The following is a 20,230-nucleotide window of genomic DNA, read 5'->3' as shown; positions in this document are numbered from 1 at the left end:
CCTAGCATGTGTGAAGCTCTAGGTTTGAAACTACGGCACCACAAACAACAACAAAAGCAGAGTATGTGAATATATGGATATTCACTTTATATATATGCTCATATAGTTCCCACTATTAAACAGAACTACTATTTACAGGAAGAATCCAAGAATATAAAGAAATTATTTTCTTTCTTTCTTTCTTTTTTTTTTAAGGGTCTCTACATAGCCATGGCTGTCCTGGAACTCATTGTGTTGGTCAGGTTGGCCTCAAATTCACTAAGATCTCCCCACCTGTTTCCCAAGTGCTGGGATTACCACCATACACACACACAAAGAAACTACCGTATTTTTATGTTGCTCTAAAACAAGGAGTGGCCCATGTTCTGTTCACTCTTTGTCATCTGACAGAATGCAACTGGCTATCTACTGCTTGGAAAATGATTTCTTCCCACCCTTTTTGGTAATGCTGACTGACTCCAGGGACCATGTACACCCTGTGACTTGATCTACATACCTAGCCTATTAGAAACTAACTGTCCACAACAGTTTAGCATATAATACGGCATGCCTCTTACTGGATTTCCTCTTTTTTTTTTTTTTTTTTTTTTTTTTTTTTTGGTTTTTCGAGACAGGGTTTCTCTGTGCTGTTTTGGTGCCTATCCTGTTACTCTGTAGACCAGGCTGGCCTCAAACTCACAGAGATCCACCCGCCTCTGCCTCCTGAATGCTGAGATTAAAGGCGTGGGCCACTATACCCGGCCCCAACCCTTCTTCTTCTTCAATTGGTTTTATTATTATTGTGTGTGTATGTGAGGACAGACGAGTGTGCCTCACGTAGGACACGTATAGAGTCAGAGGACAACTTTCAGGTGTCAGTGCTCTCCTATCCACTGGTGCTGCATGGATAAACACAGGCCATCACACTGCAGCAAGGACTTTGACAGCTGAGCCATCTCACCAGCTCAATACCTTTAAAATACCCTTGCAATAGTTTGTTACTCTACTAGAACAAGCTCAAATTCTCATACAAGGCTTTAAAAGATTCTAACCAAATTCCCTTTTCTTCCCTTGTTGTCCTGCCCTTCATCTCAATTCCATGGTTTAGCAACCTTTAGTTCCTTGAGTGTATGCTTCCTCAACTCTTCTCTTGAATACAAACCCTAGTTTTCTTAGTTTCTATTGCCGTGATCAAACACCATGACCATCAACAACTTGGAGAGGAAAGGGTTTATTTCAGCTCACAACTCTCAGGTCACTCCACTGCTGAAGAAGTGAGGGCAGGAGCCTAGAGGCAAGAGCTGATGAAGAGGCCACGGAGGAATGCTACTTACTGGCTTGCTCCCCATGGCCTGCTCAAACCTGCTCTCTCGTAATATGTGGTACCACCACTCAGGGCCAGTACCACTCACAATGGGCTGGGCCCTCCCACCTAAGTCATCAATTAAGAAAAAGTACCACCTGCTTGCTCACAGGCCAATTTGGTGGGGATATTTTCTCAACTGAGTCCATCCAAAACAGCTCTAGATTATGTCAAGTTGACTAAAACTAGCATGCACACTGGTCCTCCAACTTCACCCAGCCAATTCCTGCCTTTAGGTTTGAACTTCAACACCATTTCCTCTGTGATGTTTTCCCTAACAGAGCATAATGCTGGGCATGCTTCCCATGTGCTCTCACAGGAGCATGCATTGTTTTCCCTGTCACAGTATTGATCACAGTATTGTGGCTATTCCTGTATCTTTCAGGAGCCTTAATCTCCAGTGCTGACAAGTGGATAACACTGTTCAATGTTGACTACTTAGCATCAAGTTGAGGAAGCACTCAAGTGTTTGTGAGGAGTGAGCAGTGCCCAGCCAGCCTGACTTGTCACTGTTACAGACAGACAAACCGTGGTAGAAAGCGAGCACTTACCTTTCTTTGGTGCTTTATCAAAGTTAGTTTCTGGAGCTTCCACCTTTTTCCCCAGCCTCTGTGCAAGGCTTCGCTTTAATGGGGGATCACTGTCACCACCTACAAATAGGGAGATTTACTTTAAGATTTTAATCTTCAACCAAGTGAAACAAAAGAAAGAGCTAACAACAGACAATTAAGTTTTCTGCGTTTAAACGGCAATTGTTCACCACCTTTTTAACTTAATGTTAAAAGCCAAAATGCCCTAGAAAGAAAAAATTAGGAGACCAAAAAATGTAAACACATGAAGAGATACTTTTCAGATAACTAAAATTCCATACAGAGGATCCTAAGCCCTGGCTGAAGCTAAGGCTCAAAGAGAGAGTGTCTTCACCGCTGGTGCTGGACAGTTTCATAACAGCTTAACAAGCTACAGGCACCTGAAAGGAGGGAACTCACTTGAGAAAATGCCTCCATGAGATCTGGCTGTAGAGCAGGGCGGTGGTGGCGCACACCTTTAATCTCAGCACTCGGGAGGCAGAGGCAGGCGGATCTCTGTGAGTTCGAGGCCAGCCTGGGCTACAGAGTGTTCCAAGAGAGCCAGGGCTACACAGAGAAACCCTGTCTTGAAAAACCAAAAAATCGAACTGTAAGGCATTTTCTTAATTAGGGGAGGGCTCGGCCCACTGTGGGTGATGCCATCCCTAGGCTGGTGGTCCTGGGTGCTATAAGAAAGCAGGCTGAACGAGCCATGGGGAACAAGGCAGTAAGCAGCACCCCTCCATGGCCTCTGCATCAGCTCCCACCTGCATCAGCCTTGCTGCAGTTCCTGTCCTGACTTCCGTTGATGATGAATAGTGAGTGTTATGGTGTATGAGCTAAATGAACCCTTTCCTCCCCAGCCTGCTTTTTGGTCACGGTATTTTGTCACAACAATTGTAACCATAACTAAGAGACCACTAAACTTTGAATTCATAGTAAATTCAGTTAGGAAGATAGTAAAAGAATTTACGATGCCTATTTTTTAAGATTTATTTTTGTTATGTGCATAGGTGTTTTGCTTGCATATATGTTTGTGTTAGTGTGCCAGATCCCCTGGAACTGGAGTTGCAAACAGTTGTGAACTGCCATGTGCATGCTGGGAATTGAACTTGGGTCCTCTGGAAGAACAGCCAGTGCTCTTAACCCCTGAGCTGTATCTCTCCTGCCCCTTACAATGCCTATTATTCCTGGGGTATGAAGACTTAGAGTGGTAGTTAGATGATCAGATCATGCCTTTAAAAAATAAAAAAAAATTAGCCGGGCGGTGGTGGCGCACGCCTTTAATCCCAGCACTCGGGAGGCAGAGCCAGGCGGATCTCTGTGAGTTCGAGGCCAGCCTGGACTACCAAGTGAGTTCCAGGACAGGCGCAAAGCTACACAGAGAAACCCTGTCTCGAAAAACCAAAAAAAAATAAAAAATAAAAAAAAAATAAAAATAAATAAAAAAAATAAAAAAAATTAAAAAAAAGGAAAAAAGAGAAGGGATGAGGAGGAAGGGGAGGAGGAGAGGGAAGAGGAAGAGAAGGCGAGGGAAGAGGAGGAGGAAGAAAAAGAAGAAGGAGGAGGAGGAGGAGAATCGACCAACTGTAATATTCTAATATTCTCTAGCTTATCCAAGTGGAGACAAGGGTCTTGTAGTCTTGGCTGGCCTGGAAATAGCTATGAAGACCAGACTGGCCTTGAACTCACAAAGACCCTCCTGCCTCTGGCTCCCGAGTGCCAAGATTAAAGGCACGTGTCACCATGTCTGGCTCAAGCCTGTAATTACTAAATCTAGGACCTTCTAAAAAGTCAGTCATGGACTGGAGATGGCTTAGCTCTCAACCAAAAAGAAAAGATTAGTCATGGTCATAATCTACTAAGTTAGAACACTTCAAACTGCTGTAGCACACACAGGAAATTTTATAATGTTGTCAGTCAAGAGTACAGGCAGCCCAGCAGGCCAACACTGATGGTGCTTGTCTGAAAAGACTCAACAAGGGAACATGTTAATGCACAAACACACAGACAGAAGACACACAAATTCTAACTCACCTACTGAAAATTTTCGTTTTCCCAGTCTCTCAGGAAGACTCAGTCTAACCCAGGGCTCTTCTGAAATGGCAAAAATAAAATGTGTTCACTGTTAGCTGATTCCTTTACATTCATGAGCCTGCTAAGGAGGTATTTTGAAAATTACATCTCAGTCTTCTGTCACATTTAACAAGAAAATAATCAACAGTCTAAGGAACATGCAACAGCATGGCATTATTAACAATAGCCAAACATATGGAGAGAGGCTCTGATTCTGGCCAAACTAACTTTATGCACCTTGAAAAGCTATTTAACATTATTATATGAGCAAGTAAGCCTTCTCTGAAATGTTTGTGGTTCAAATGTAACATTTAAACGTACAATTTAATGTGTTATATTCCTGTGCTACATAGTTTTATGTCAATTTGACAAGCTAAAGTCATCTGAGAGGAGGGGACGTCAATTAACAAAATGCCTCTATAAGATCAGGCTGCAGGCAAGCCTGTCATGCATTTTATTAATTAGTGATTAATGGGGGAATGCCCACTGTAGGTGGCGCCATCCCTGGGCAGGTGGTCCTGGGTTCTATAAGCAGGCTGAGCAAGCCATGAGAACTAGCCAGTAAGCAGCACCCCTCCATGGCCTCTGCAGCAGCTCCTGCCTCCAGGTTCCTGTCCTGTTTGAGTTCCTGCCCTGACTTCCTTTGATGATGAACAGCAATATGGAAGTGTAAGTCAAATAAATTCCTTCCCTCTCCAACTTGCTTTTGATCATGGTGTTTCATCATAGCAACAGTAACCCAAACTAAGACAATTCCTTGTTTTTAAACAATTCAGTAAAAAGGCTGATATTTTTCCTATCACTCTAAATATATAACAACATTCTTTACTCAAAATGAGCAGCCAATAAACTTGCTGAAGCAAAGAGAACATGTTAAATTAGACACACATAAATGTGAGGTTGCCTGAGCAAGAAAGGATTCTAACTTTTTAAACAAAGGATCAAATGTACAAATTTTCATCCTTATAGATGATCAAAATACTTCAGGTTCTCCAAAAACTCCAAAGGGCATGAACATACTACCCAAGGGCTTTGTGTTCCCAACTACATAAAAGTAGACCCCAGTACTCTGGAGACCTACTATACTGCACCTTGTTTGCTTGAGAGAGTTACTGTCCTCACCACAGTCCGAACATTCTCCTTTTCAGGGCCTGGGTTGGACTGAGGCTGATGTAAAGCGCTCGAAACTCCTGAGGAGCTTTCTGAATGAGAAAAGTCAAATAAATAACCTATGGAAAATAAAGCTAGTCCAAGTCAAGAATCTCTGTCCGATGAACGTTAGGTCCAACGCAGACTGCTCTGCTGTCTGAATGCTGTCTCAAGCAGACACTCAACCTCCTGTTTACCAGAAAGGCTAACAAGACTCTAAAGCTAAGGCAGAAGCATGTTTTAACCTTCAGCACTGGCACCCCATCATTCCCATCTGCAAAACAAGGTTCCTACAGAGTAAGCTTGATGGACAGACTCCTCTGAACCAACTATTTACTCTATTTAGTATATCCTTAGCTATGACTACATTTTAGAGTAGGAAATCTACATCACCTAGGTTGAGGCAAGCTCCAGAAGAAAATCTTAGCAGCTCTTAAGAACCCCCGTGTATCTAATGATACTTATTTTCTTGTAGTAGGCTGTGTGTACACATGGAGCTAAGAGATCAACTTTGGTATCTTTCCTCAGAGACAGCATCTTATAAGGACCTGGAGTTAGCTGATTAAACTAGGCTGGCTAGTCAGCAAGCCCCAGGGATCCTCCTGTCTCTGTCTCCCCAGAACCGGGATTCCCAGCACACATCCATGTCTGGTTTATTTACATGGTGCTAGGGCTAGAGGCAGGTCCTCAGGTTTGTGGAGCAGACACTTTACTGACAGCCATCTCCACAGGCCCCGGAATATGCCTCTTAACTGTTGCTCTTTACTTATAGTTACATATCTCAAGATATAGCCCTGCATGGTGGTGCGTGCCTTTAATCCCAGAACTCGAGAAGCAGAGGCAGACGATCTCTGTGCGTTTAAGGCTGGCCTGGTTTACATAGTGAATTCCAGGATGGCCAGAGATACATAGCAAGATCTTATCTCAAAAAACAATCAATCACTCTCAAGATGTACAGGTTTCTTTTTATTATCACATGGTTCTAGCTCTGAACAGTGAGGACTGAAACACAGCTCCAGTAGGTTTGTGTTTCACTTTGCACAAGCCATGGGAATGAGAATCTGTCTTTGCTAGATTTGGCTGTTGCTGTCAGAAGTATTGATTATTCTCGTCAGGCAACATGCAAGTATTCATGCCAAAACTTGTGATGACTTACCACCTTGCTTCTTGGATTTTTCCTTCATTTTCTTTGATTTAATTTCCTCAAGAGTTTTTATTCCAAAATTCAAACATTCACCTGGGAAACCCAAGAGGGAAACCACATGAGAAACTACAGCCTTTTTCTTTGCATTTTCTCTGCAGGCATTCCAGTACTTGAAGTAAATGACTTAGAAGGAAGTATGTGTCAGTATGCGGACAGCGTATCCGCTAGGAAAAGCTAAGTGACTGCACTGAGTTTCGAAGTAGTTAAAACAGCCAGTGACGCTTCACGGCTGAGAGGCAGGCCAGCCTCTGCGTACCTTGCTTTAAAGCGACTCCGGGTTTCCGGGCAGAAGCCACTCGGAGTCCATTGTGAACCTCGGGAGTTGGCTGCAGGGCAGGCGTCTTGCTTTCATCGCCCTCCTCAGAAAACTGATCTGGATATCCACATTTAAGACAAATTTCCAGTTAAGACCAAGACCAAGTAAGACATTACATTATTTGCCTGGAAAAAAAAAAAAAAGAGAAGGGGGGGGAGGGGCTAGCCGTACCATCATCGTCTTCATCATCATCGGCAGCATTGATTACAACGGGTGGATGCGTGGGGCTAGGGACATTTTCTGAACTTTCTACTTTCATTACACTCCGCAGTTGAGGGGAGGGATTAGACTGGACCGACAATTTGTTCTGTTGAACTGTGAGCTGGCTAGCCTTTACTTCTTCTTCTTGCAACTCAGGCACAGTGGGTAACACAGCTAAACATTAAAAAAAAAAGAAAAGAAAAAAGACATAAATTTATAGCAGAGAATTATAATCCCAACTCAACAAAAATCCCTGTCCTTTTGGTGCATTTTCCTTAAGAATGTATGCTTTTTTAAAACTTAATTTTCCCATTTCCATTCTATAATTCTCCATGAAGGAAAAAGTATTTTGAGCCAGTAACTCTTTATTGTAGATAAACAGATGGTAGGAACTGAAAGCGGTAAACCCAAGAGTTAGTTCCAAATTCTAGACATTTCATTTTAAGTTGAGATTCTAGAATTTTCTGTTTGGCACAAAAAAACATAGATCATCTGCCTCTGCTTCCCCAGCTGGGATTAAAGTATGTGTTACGAACTTCTGGATCTTTTTCTTTTTGTGATGATGTCTTGCTATGTAACTTAGGCTGGTCCTCACACTCTAGTTCTTCCTGCCTTAGCTTTCTGAGTGCTAAAAATCACAGCCACCTACCACTGAGTGGCTCTTTGGTGGCCAAAGGAAATTAGCCCACTAGGAAATTACTTTAAAAGGGGCTTTGGAGGGGGCCAGTGAGATGACTCCATAGGTAAAGATGCCTGCTGCCAAGCCTGATAACTTGAATTTGACCTGAGGACTCACATGGTGGACAGAGAAAATCTCATCTCTCCAAGAGGTCCTCTGACCTCCAAACACATTTCACAGCATGTGTATACACACACACTCAAGACATACACAAAGTATTTATAAATAAAAATTATTTTAAAAGAGATTTTGAAAAGAAATCACAGATTTTTGTGGAGTCAGGATTCATTTTAGGACTGAGAATAGATATAATTCAGCAGTAGAGGGCTTGTCTAGCATGTTTGAAATCCTTAGTTTGGTCCCCAGCCCTGGAACAGCGAGGATTTTTTTTTTTTTTTTTTTTTTTAATTTAAGATAGCCTACATCAATTTTTTTTTTTATTTTAGCTAGGCTATAAAAAGCTGGACTAGTTAGTATGTGAGGTATTATGGTGAATGCCTATAATCCCAACACTCAGGAGACTAAGGCAGGAGAATCACAAGTTCTAAGCCAGTTTAGGTTACAGTGTATAACTCTGTCTCCATCATAGAGCTAGATGGCTGTACTTTTGGGTTTGTGGGCCATATGGTCTCTTATCTCAACTACTTAACTCTGCAGTATTAATACAAAACAGGCCACAATATGTAAATGGATGGCCAAAGCCATATGCAGTAAACCTTCATCTTACAGAGCAGGCAGAGGACCCAATTTCCAACCCCTGGTCTGGAGAATTAAATTCTTTTGAAAACATCTATAGGTTTGGTAAGAAAATAAGAATGAAACAAGTATTATATTATACAGTAATATAATCTGACATGACAGAAACATTTGGTTCTCTCTGGATACTTATCACCTAACCTCTCTAAGGTTTTATTTCTTCATTATACAGTAGAAATAGTACTGTTCTCACTGGATTAAAAGTGTGAATAGCAGGTGCTCACTGAATAGCAACTGTTCCCTTTTAGAATCAAAACCAATCTTACTTCTGCTTGGAGGTAGGAACAGTCCATCAACGTAACGACCTCTGTTGTGATGGAAAGCACAGTTTAGTTTTTGACATCCCACTGGCTGATTTTCCCAATAACAAGGAATTTCACTTCGTTTTTTCTGTAAGAGAAAAACACATTGTTAAAAAACGTTAAGCTTGTTAAAAAAACAAAATAAAAAATACAAGTTAAAAAATGAAGTAAGCCCTACATTAATTCTGTGATTGGTTTTCAAAATAAAGTTCAAAACCCCAACACAGAAGGTCATGTTTAGCAAGAGAGAGGCTATCAAAAGTGATACTTAGGCCCTGTGGAGAGGTGGAAGAGGCTACTTTCCTCCTGGTCTTCATCCTGAAAGCCCTGAATGGCCACACTTAATGTAGAGAAGCAGGATAATACAGTAGTTAAGAATATAGAGTAAGGCCGGGTGATGGTGGTGGTGGTGGTGGTGGCGGAGGCGGCAGCGGCGGCACATGCCTTTAATCCCAGCTTTGGTAGCCAGAGGCAGGCGGATCTATGTGAGTTCGAGGCCAGCCTGGTCTACAGAGTGAGTTCCAGGATAGCCAAGGCTACACAGAGAAACCCTGTCTCAAACAAACAAACAAACAACAACAAAAAAACAAACAAAATAACCCAAGAATATAGAATAAGATATTATAATAATTTTCCTTCCTATTAAGTTACTTATGACCACAGACAACTAAACACCTGGTCAGCCTCACTTTCTTAGCTACCAAATGTGAACTGCATATGTGTGCATATGCAGGTATTAGTGTGGAGGCCCGAGCAGGACATCAGCTGTCTTCCTCTACTGCCCTCTTTGACCTTACTACACCAGGAGTAGGGTCTCACACTGAAACTGAAGCTCATTCCAGGTAGGCTGGCCAGCCAGCAAGCTCCTAGGATGCCGTCTCTGCTCCCAACACTGGGCTTGTATCTTAAGTACAGCCATGGCCAGCTTTGTACGTGGGCACTGGGCATTCAAACTCAGGTATCCTTGATTGTACAGCACATGCTAATTTAGCCAGTGAATCATCTTCGTAGGCACTGAATTAGTGAATACTACACCAATGTTTCCAAGGGAAATAGCCAGGTCCCATGATGCTCTACATCTAAAATATTTTCATCAGCCAGCCAATTCATAATCTTGTTTCATGTGTTTCTATTTAAAGACTGTTTTGCTGGATATGGTGGCACACAGTTTTAATCTCAGCACTTGGGAGGCAAAGGCAGGGGGATCTCTCTGAGTTTGAGGACAGCCTGGTCTACATAGTAAGTTCTAGGACAGCCAAGACTACAGAGAACCTGTCTCAAAAATCAAGCAAGCAAAGAAAAAAAAAAATAAAACAAAAAAGAGATTCTATTTAATATATACTGATTATTAATATGAAACCAACAACCAACAGCACTATAAAACTCTTGCCCGAATAAGGCTCACAAATAGTCACACTGTCATATTTTCTAGTAAAGAACATCACAGCTCTCCTCTAATTAGAAACATGATTTAGGACTTTAGCACTATGTGTTGGCCTATTTCTCGGTTAGGGTGTCTCTTCTCTTCTTCCTTTTGGTGTACATGCTATGCAAGTATACCACCAACGAGCTATATCCCTAGCCCTAAAGCACTGGGGATACTTTTTAAAAGCAAAATAATCAATACAGAACACCAAAGTGAAAAAATCACAGTAGCAAGTAGCCTGCAATCAAGGACACCTGATTATATTTATATATATTATGAAACTCAATCAGAAAGGCAGTTTGTCACCCTAATTCACCTCATCTGGAGACACACATCAGGGGATTTATGTATTTATCTCTGAACATCTTTGAGCGAGCATAAAATATGCAAGCACTGATTTGGGAATTACCAGTACATTTTATCAAGCACACAAATTAGTCAATATTGACTCCATAAATGAGACTGTAAGGGGTATGATGGGAAAAAGAGTCCTTGTAGCTCACTGCATCTCCACACACCCACAATGCAGGGTTCTCCATTATACTTACAAAGATATAGTTTAAATGCACATACAAGCAAATACAAGTACAATTCTTTCCCTTCTTTTTATTTCAACTTTTTTTAGATTTATGTATTTTTGTGTGAGTGTTTTGCCTGCATGTACATATATGCATCACATATCTGCCTTGTGCCTTCAAGTTAAGAAGAGGAATCCAGAAGGCGGCATGGGATCCCCTTAACCTGGAGCTGGGATGGTTGTGAGCTGCTGTTATGGATGCTAGCGCCCGTACTTGGGTCCTCTGCAAGACAAGTGCTCTTAACTACTGAACAATCTCTCCTATTTTAAGCATGCTATTCCGCTCCCTCTACATTTTCACTTAATATATCCTGATCCTTCCTTATCAAATAATTAAGTGTCCATTTTAAATTCTTAAATTCTTGTTAACTGCTGCCCACCCCTCCACAGTATGAAGACAGGAAAGCTGCGACGTTTCCAGCATGTTACAAACTGCTGTGTACTTGGTTTGGCACATTGAGTACAATGTGCAAATATTTAGTTCTCTTCAGGCATAAGTAAGCATATACAAAAAAATATTAGCAAGCCCATACTGCTTGGTTGGCAGCTGAGTGCATGCCTCTTAGAATACCTCCTAAGTTAAGTGACGGAGTGGGGAAAGAAAGATCCACTGGAGCTAGACTATTTGTACCAAGGATATGGCTCATGTTGAACATCTGAATGTGACATTTGGGTACATCAAACAGATGGTGGATGATTAGTTTCTAAGTGGACTTTCCATGGGAGAATGCTGCAGTGAGTTGCTACATTTCACTTCAGGGGAAAGAATACTTTCTGGACAACCCCAACAGGAGGAAGCCAGTCTAAAGAAACCCCACAACAATTCCACAGACTCCACAATCCTCTTCTCTTGTGATGGGAAGTATATCCTTACTCTTGTGATAGTTCCTAGATGGGATATTCTGGAGACCTGTTCTTAGCTACTTCCTAGGAGTTATGCCAAGGTAGAACCTGAGTTTTCAAAAGTTGAGTAGTATTTCTTAATTAATTTAATGAATAACTTGCTATTTGTCTGGTAGGCAACTCAGAAAGCAGTTAAGAAATGAGAAACTGGGAACCAGACTGGAGTAGCTTTATGAACCCTGGCACATAAATTACATATTCACTCTCTTCCTTCTTTCTCTCTTCATCCCCTACTTAACAACTGAACTGAAGGTCAACTTTGAAGGAATCAGGCACTCATTTGAAACAGGAAAAGAAAAGTGGCCCAAACCAAGATTCTACTGGAGCCCATGAAGGGTTAGGAAGACACTGTACCAGGGGATGGTCTATGGTGTTGAGAGGTGGAGTGAAGAAAGGCTTCTGGAGAAGGGATTCCAACGAGGGTGAAGAGAGTGGATTCACGGAAGCTGTGTGGCAGGGTGCCAAAGGCAGACTGACCAGGATAGGCAGTCCTTATGAGAGAAGCTGGCAGCCAGCGGCAGGTAAGTGGAGTGAGGAAGCAGCTCACGTAAGGGAGGGGCCCAGCACAGCACCAGAGCCCAAGGGCATGAAGAGTGAGACTGCCTCAGCAGGAAGACAGTCCAAGCATGAAGAGGAAGGGGTCTTTAAAATGGAGCTGGGAAAGGACTGCCACAGAGTACTAGAGTCAAAACAAAGTGAGACAGGTAACGCTATGAAGCAGCAGCTTCTTGTGACGTCAGACCTAAGAGGGACCTGACCAAAGAAGTCCTAGTATTAAAGACTATGGAAACCAAGTTTCTTGCTTTTGAGAAAACAGTAACAAAGGAAACCTAGGGGCTGGAGAGATGGCTCAGAGGTTAAGAGCACTGACTGCACTTCCAGAGGTCCTGAGTTCAATTCCCAGCAACCACATGGTGGCTCACAACCATCTGTAATGAGATCTGGCGCCCTCTTCTGTATACATAATAAATAAATAAATTAATTAAAAAAAAAAAAACAAAAACAAAGGAAACCTAGACTACATCCTGGTATTGATGAGCTGGAAACACCTATGTGACTTTGTATCTTTCAATATGTAGACTCAAAGCAATGCATACTTATATATCACCTACTTCTCTCTCCACTAAGGACTTGAAAAGCAATAATATCCTAGGAACAGACCAAAGCTTAACATCTATCTACCCTTCTTCACTGGAAAGAACCAATACGTCATTTTTAAAAGAGGAGATTCTAGAGCTGGAATAGGAAAACTACAAAGATTACAAAGCCTAGAAAAAAGCAAAAAGTGTTCAAAGAATGATGGGTGGTAAGGACTATCCCCCCCCACACAAAATAAACAATAAGTCAGCTTGAAGGTCTCTTATAGGCTAAATTGGAATAGTAACAGATATAACACATTAAGTAAAACAGAAAATCATTAATTCACACTAACACAAACAGATTCAGGGGAAGATCCAGTTTGATGAGAAATGGGCTATCTACAGTTTCAAAGTATCACTTCACAAAGTACTTCGAAAACAGGGATGGGCCAGGCGGTGGTGGCGCCCAGGGATGGGCCAGGCGGTGGTGGCGCACGCCTTTAATCCCAGCACTTGGGAGGCAGAGCCAGGCAGATCTTTGTGAGTTCGAGGCCAGCCTGGTCTACAGAGCAAGATCCAGGAAAGGCGCAAAGCTACACAGAGAAACTGTCTCAAAAAACAAAAAACAAAATCAAACAAACAAACAAAAAACTGGGATGGTAAACTGGTTCAGTGGGGAAAGGCATCTGCTACCAAGCCTGATGACAAGTTTTATCTCTGGGGCCCACATGGTAGAAGAGGAGACTTGTAAACTTGTATACACATATAGGCACACACACATACTTTTTTTTTTAATTATTAAAAATTTATAGTGAAGCAATGTGGTAGGTACTGTGATAAAAAGTTAAACACAGTAATGGGAAATTAAATTGTATACTACCTTACAATACACAATAAAAAGAATATTGCTTTTGTGATGTTCTCTAAAATATATACAATCTTAGGGGAGCTGAAGAGATGGCCCCGTGGTTAAGAGCATTTACTGTTCTTGCAGAGAACCTAGGTTTAGTTCCCAGCACCCACATGGTGGTTCACAACAATCTGTAACTCCAGTTCCAGGGGATTCAGTGGACCCTCTTCTGACTTCTGATGGCAATGCACCCATATGATGCAGACACATACAATTAATTACAAAAGAGACATAGACAAGCATAATTTAGTAATGAAAATATACAAATAAACCAACTTAAGAGGCATTTTACGGAACAGTTGCCCTAAAACCATCATGAAAGACCAAGAAAGGCTGAACACTCCTCAAATGAATGAGACTGGAGTATCACAACACCATAAGAAATGTGTGAATGTGGCCTTGCTCCTTCAATAGAAAATATCATCAGTTAGCTGGCAAACTTTCCTGAGGACAAAATTAAGTTACCAGTTGTCCTGGAACTATATTACCGTTGTACAGGAGAATGCCTTCCTTGTTTGTAGGAAAGACTCAAAGTACTGGGATGTAGAGAATGGCAGTAATTTATCCTTAAATGGCTCAGGAAAAAAAAAAATTATACCAAACTGACATTTTTTCCCTGAGTTTGTAACTTTTTAAAAAGATCTGTTTTATTTTCTGTGTCAGATTTTGCCTACACGTATGGATGTGTACTACACGTATGGATGTATACTACACGTATGGATGTGTACTACACTTGTGACTAATGCCTGTGGAAGTCAGAAGAGGGCATCAGAGCCCCTGAAACTGGAGTTAGGACGATTACAAGCTACCAAGTGGGTGCTATGAACCAAATTAGGGTCTTCTGCAAGAGCAGCAAGTACTCTTAACCTATGAGCCATCTCTCCAGCTCCTGTTAACTGTCTTGAAACTTAAAAACACAGGGTCAGCAAGATGGCTAAGCAGGTTAAGGCATTTGCCACAACCCGAGCAGCCCAGCACAAGCTCCAGAACACACACTGGAAGGAACTCAGACGGGATCCTACAGGTCAGGTTGTTCTCTGACCTCCATATATGTACAAACAGCATGCATGCACCCCCGATCCCCGCCAGGCTCAGCAGTTAAGTGCTTTTACTGACTAGCCCTGTCTCCACATTTTGTATTGATCCCGGATACTTATTGCAACAAAAATTGGAAACTTACATCAATTTCCATGTGGCGATATCTGCACACCTGTCGAAAACAACGACCTTCTTGCCATAGTGTGCAAACAGTTTCATTTCCTAGTGCAGCTTCACAGTGACGGAAAGGGCAGCTGTCACCCTGTTAAAAAAAAACAAAAAACAAAACAGGAAAGGACTGTGGCACATGTCTATAACAAGAATGCCCAAGAACCTAAACAAATCAGTAAGCAAAGACCAGACCAGTAGGACAGAAAACAAGATGTAACAACCACCACCATCTGAAAGCAAATCTGTAATATAATAACCTATTGCTTTTGCTATCTGTTTGACAGGGTCTCTCACTGGCCTCGAACTCCCCAAGTCCATTAGGCTGATTAGCCAGTGAGGCCCAGGGATCCTGCAGCCTCTACATCCCCTGAGCGAGTGCATGCCATTTTGCCTGGCTTTTAAAAAGTGGATCTGGGCATGGAATTCAGGTTCTCGTTTTTACATGACAAACACTTTACTGACTGGGCTAACTCCCCAGCCTTAACCTATTTCTTTGTTATTTTTTGAGACAGGGTCTCATTATACAGCCTTGGTAGGCCTAGAACTCACTATGTAGATCAGGCTGGCCTTAAACTCAGAGGTCGACCTGTCTCTGCCTGACTGGGGGATTAAAGATGTGCGCCCAGCTCTCCTCAACCTATTTCTTTTTTCCTGGAGCTGAGGACCGAACCCAGGGCCTTGCGCTAAAAGCGCCCTACCACTGAGCTAAATCCCCAACCCCTCCCCCTTTTGGGGGGGGGGGTTTCGAGACAGGGTTTCTCTGTGTAGCTTTGTGCCTTTCCTGGATCTCGCTCTGTAGACCAGGCTGGCCTCGAACTCACAAAGATCCGCCTGGCTCTGCCTCCCAAGTGCTGGGATTAAAGGCATGCACCACCACCACCACCTGGCTTTTTTTTTTTTTTTTTTTTCTTCCTCAACCTATTTCTTAACCCATTTCTTCTGATCTGACTAAGTGTCACTGTTGACAACTGGTCTGAAAATGACAAGGTGTCAGGAACAGATCCTCTGAAAAACATTCTCATCCTCAAAATGGCTTTGGCTTCATATATACTAACTTCAATCATTTCTAGCTTTTGACCTAGAAGTACTACCCCAGTGAGGCTTCTGGTAACTATCACGCCTACCTATGGCCTGCCCCTGAGGCGGGGCCAAGATGGGAGCCCTTAAGACCTGAGATCCAGATGTGCCGGCTCTCTTGGTTCCTGGTGATCCTGGATGTTGGATGGACACCGCTGGACTGCACTTCACCTCTCCTGGACCTTAAAACCTATCCCTTTATTTGTTGTAAGTAAACCTCCAAACACACCTCCCTTTTAACTACATGGAGCTGTTTTAATACTTCCACCATTAGAAGTTGGTAGGCTATGCCAGGCGGTGGTGGCGCACGCCTTTAATCCCAGCACTCGGGAGGCAGAGCCAGGCGGATCTCTGTGAGTTCGAGGCCAGCCTGGGCTACCAAGTGAGTTCCAGGAAAGGCGCAAAGCTACATGAAGAAACCCTGTCTCGAAAAAACAAACAAACAAAAAAAAAAAAAAAAAAAAAAGAAGTTGGTAGGCTGTAAGTGATGTAAGTATACTTAACCTATAACATACAATAATATAGTTACTTTTGTTATTGGAAGCAAATCACTATTGTACAAAGTGCATATAAAAGTGGACTATCAAAGCTTTGCTTTTTTAAAACCTTGCTTTTCTTTTGCACTGCCAGGGGCTGGATCCAGCATCCCTCATGTTTGCAAGTGTTCTGTCGCTGAGCTACATACCTAGTAGAAAAACTTCATGCCCCCCATTGCTGGGCTTTCTTTTTAAGATAAGGTGTCACTACACAAGCCCAGGATGAACGTCAACCCTCCTGCTTCTACTACCATGCCTAGCTAGACTTATCTTTTTAAACACAGCATCACAATGATTTTAGAACAGACCACTATAAATAGCAGAAAATGACAGGCAGACCTAAATAGAGCTATCAAAAACTCAAGCAGAAAAACAGGACATTCTGACAGAGAAAGCAAAACTCTAAAAGAATACCTTCAGAAAGATAGCATTACCTTCTTACTAGCAGAAAATGTGGACGAGGTCAAATTTAACCCCTAACAGCTCCCACAGGTATTATACAATCCAGTCATTCATCTAATGCAAAATACACAAAATCAAAGCTGCCAAGCCACAGAAGCCAACGTCTCCCAAATTCCAAAGGCAGAATAAATTAATTATAGGCAAAATGATGACTATACAACATGGGCAGTTTTGCTTTTCGTGCATGTTATAATTATATATAAATGAAGAGGAGGAGATGAGTGATGTAGTCTTCCTTAACACATTGTAATTTACTAAAAAACTGGCAGCAGATAATAAAACAGCTGAGCAAACCACAACATCAGTTTAAAACATAGGGAAAATCTTAGCTAATGTGATATAAGGAACAGCAAAAAGAACTGATTTAGAGATGCCAGTCTTACTTTGGTGCATGTAGAGTAGAAATAAAAATAGCAGTCTTCTCCCTGATTAGGCATGCCGGGTAAATTCTCAGGCCAGAAGTGGCTTTTTGGAATAAGCCACTGCTTCCTCAAGGTGAAAACCAGCTCCAAATGCTCTTGAAATGGACTCACTCTTCCAATGACAACTCAAGCACAGAAATCTTCTTTAAAACGTAATCCTGGAAAGGGGAGACAGTGAATAAAGTACTTCAGGTAAATTCTTCCAGCCTCTTCCTCTTCCTCCTCCTCCAATTCCTAATGCTACCACACTGTTAAAACTAGATTTTAATTGTGTTAGCAGGCGCTTACCATACAGAGCCTTATAAACAAGCTAGTTATGAGTACTGTACACTCCCAATGTAAAATTTTTGTTAAGGACAGCCATGCCCTTTTCTTTTGTATTTTCTCTGGTGCTTGTTTCACTGATTCAGTGTAAAATTTAAGAAAGTTCTGCTAAACACATGATCTACATTTTAGACTAATAGGACATAGACTACTTTATACAAAATACTTGCCAAATGTCATTTTCACCTAAATGAAAACAATTCAAGGATCTTCGTAAGCATGTTATGTCAGAAGTATATAATTACAACTAAGTGGAAAGATCCTCCTTAACTAGAACAGTTAGTGAAACAATTACCTTGAGAACATCTAAGGGTTAGTGTAGTCACTAAGACAGTGAAGGAGCAAAGAAGTCTTCCAGGGCAGGCCCACAGAACAGTGATAACACAACTAGCACTCTATCCATCGTCCTTGCCTTCCTCTGAAGCCACACAAAATGTGCAAGAATGCTACTACAAAAGCAAAAACATGCTGAAGAGCACATGAGAATGTGGAAGGGGGTCTCCACAACTTCTAGTAATGCCAGGTAAACCCTGGCTTACCGCTCCAAGTCAATTAAGCAAAAGCCAAGCTTATCTTCCATTAGTAAAGTAATTCCTAATTCAAGAACTGTCCATCAAGATGAAAGCTGGCCTTCAAGCCAGCAATCTAAGTTAGGAGCAGGAGTCTTCAACTAACCATGTAATGACATTTTTAAAATGCATATACCCATTATCAAATGGTCCCACTCTACAATTTACTCTAAGGTAAAAAGTCAATAAACACCCAAGTCACAGCACAAAAGAAAGTTCACCACCATCAGCTTCTGCCTGATGCTTATAGCAACAGAGACGGAAAACATGTACAGAGAGGAACAGCTAAGCAAAACAGGAAACAGGGTTGAAGATTTAGGAACTTCTCAGCCTATCCATGTTGTAAAAAGAAACGTCAATCAGAAGGAGAAAGGAAAAGACAAGGGTGTGCTCTGCAGAGAGCATGTGGGAAGCTGACAGAGGAAGGCGCTGAGGCCAGCACAGTGGCTACCAGGCCATGGGGTCCACAAAGTAAGATACTGCCTTAAAAAAAATGAAACACAAAACCAAAAAAGAAACGCTGGTGAGGATATTCATGAGCAAGGACGAAATTATCAAAGAACATAAACCAAAATGGTGGCAGCCAAGAGAGTAGGAAAATTATTTTTATTGTGTTACTTTACTTTGAAAATATCTTTCTTTTTAATTTACATGCATTGGGATGTTTTGTCTACATGTATGTCTGTGCAGCACTTGTGTGCCAACTGCCCATGTAGGCCAAAAAGGGTATCAAATTCCCTGGACCTGGAGATAAGATGGTTGTGAGCTGCCATGTGGGTGCTGGGAATTGAACCTGGGTCCTCTAGAAGGGAAACCAGGGTTCTAAAGATGAACCATCTCTCCAATCCCTCCTTATCTTATTTTATGCTCAGAATAACATTACAAAGTTTTCTACTACAGTGCAATACAGACATAGTACAGACTTAAGCTTGCTTTAACTACAACTGTTTGGTCAAAGCATGGAACAACTACCGGACTTTTTAAAAACCTTTGTGTGTACACACACATTAATGTGTGTGAGTGTGGGTGTACCGAGTTTGGAAGTCAGGACAACGTTGGTGTTGGACTACTCCTTCTATCTTGTTTCAGACAGACTCTTATTCACTGTTGTATAAGCCAGGCCAGCTGGCCCAAAGCTTCTGGGGATGCTCATCTCCATCTCCCATCTTGCCATCACAGTGGGGTCCTCTCTGATCTTAAACCCAAGAACGCATTCTATATTCTAAAGGCAACTTAAAAAAAAATTCCCAGCCGGGCGGTGGTGGCGCACGCCTTTAATCTCAGCACTCAGGAGGCAGAGGCAGGTGGATCTCTGAGCTTGAGGCCAGCCTGGACTACAGAGTGAGATCCAGGAAAGGTGCAAAGCTACACAGAGAAACCCTGTTTGGGGGGGGGGGGGAGGGATTGCCTCAGGGGGCTGGAGAGATGGCTCAGAGATTAAGAACCCTGACTGTTCTTCCAGAGGACCTGGGTTCAATTCCCAGCACCCACATGGTGACTGGCAAACCATCTATAAGAAGATCTGGTACCCTCCTCTGGTGCTCAGGCATACATGCAGGCAGAACACTGCATACATAAAAAAATAAATAAACCTTTAAAAAAAAAACTGCCTCAGATAATATTGGATCTCTAAAAGATAGTTAAAGGGGCTGGAGAGATGGCTCAGTGGTTGAGAGCACTGGCTGCTCTTCCAGAGGACCCTGGGTTCAATTCCCAGAACCCACATGGCAGCTCACAACTGTCTGTAACTCCAGTTCATGGCCTTCTGACACCCTCACACAGACATACATGCAAATGAAACACCAATGAACATAAAATAAAAATAAATTATTAAAAAAATATAAAACATAAAGGATAGTTTAAAATAAAAGATAGATTAGAACACATTTGGGGGGAAAAAACATGTTAACTGGAGGAGAATGAAAAGGTGAAATGGTAAGCTGGGCAGTGGTGGCACACACCTTTCCCAGCACTCCTGAGACAAAGGCAGGAGGATCTGTGAGTTCAAGGCCAGCCTGGTCTACAATAGCGAGCAGTTAGGGCAACACAGAGAAACACTATCTTGAAAATCAAAAAAAAAAAAAGGGGGGGTGAGGGGGTGGGATAGGGTGGGTAGGGGCTGAAGAGATAGCTCAGCAGTTA

At 42.1% G+C, this 20,230-nt stretch overlaps 1 protein-coding gene across 1 annotated transcript in view; it reads right to left on the bottom strand.

The window, feature by feature from the left end:
• Zc3h11a (zinc finger CCCH-type containing 11A) overlaps positions 1 to 17,263 on the bottom strand; it is a 28,879-nt gene extending 11,616 nt beyond the window's left edge. The window contains exons 1-9 of the mRNA XM_059281013.1: positions 17,157 to 17,263; positions 14,670 to 14,789; positions 8,559 to 8,682; positions 6,828 to 7,031; positions 6,597 to 6,713; positions 6,293 to 6,373; positions 5,079 to 5,189; positions 3,949 to 4,008; positions 1,894 to 1,992 (exon numbers count right to left, since the gene is read on the bottom strand). Coding sequence (XP_059136996.1) covers positions 1,894 to 1,992; positions 3,949 to 4,008; positions 5,079 to 5,189; positions 6,293 to 6,373; positions 6,597 to 6,713; positions 6,828 to 7,031; positions 8,559 to 8,682; positions 14,670 to 14,789; positions 17,157 to 17,210 — 970 coding nt within the window. The 5' untranslated portion in view covers positions 17,211 to 17,263. The remainder of the gene's footprint in view (positions 1 to 1,893; positions 1,993 to 3,948; positions 4,009 to 5,078; positions 5,190 to 6,292; positions 6,374 to 6,596; positions 6,714 to 6,827; positions 7,032 to 8,558; positions 8,683 to 14,669; positions 14,790 to 17,156) is intronic.
• Between the last annotated feature and the right edge of the window lie 2,967 nt (positions 17,264 to 20,230).

Source organism: Peromyscus eremicus, chromosome 15, assembly GCF_949786415.1.
Source record: "Peromyscus eremicus chromosome 15, PerEre_H2_v1, whole genome shotgun sequence".
In the NCBI taxonomy this organism is placed as follows: domain Eukaryota; kingdom Metazoa; phylum Chordata; class Mammalia; order Rodentia; family Cricetidae; genus Peromyscus; species Peromyscus eremicus.
The sequence above is the reverse complement of the archived record's forward strand: the minus strand, read 5'-3'. Positions and strand labels throughout refer to the sequence as shown.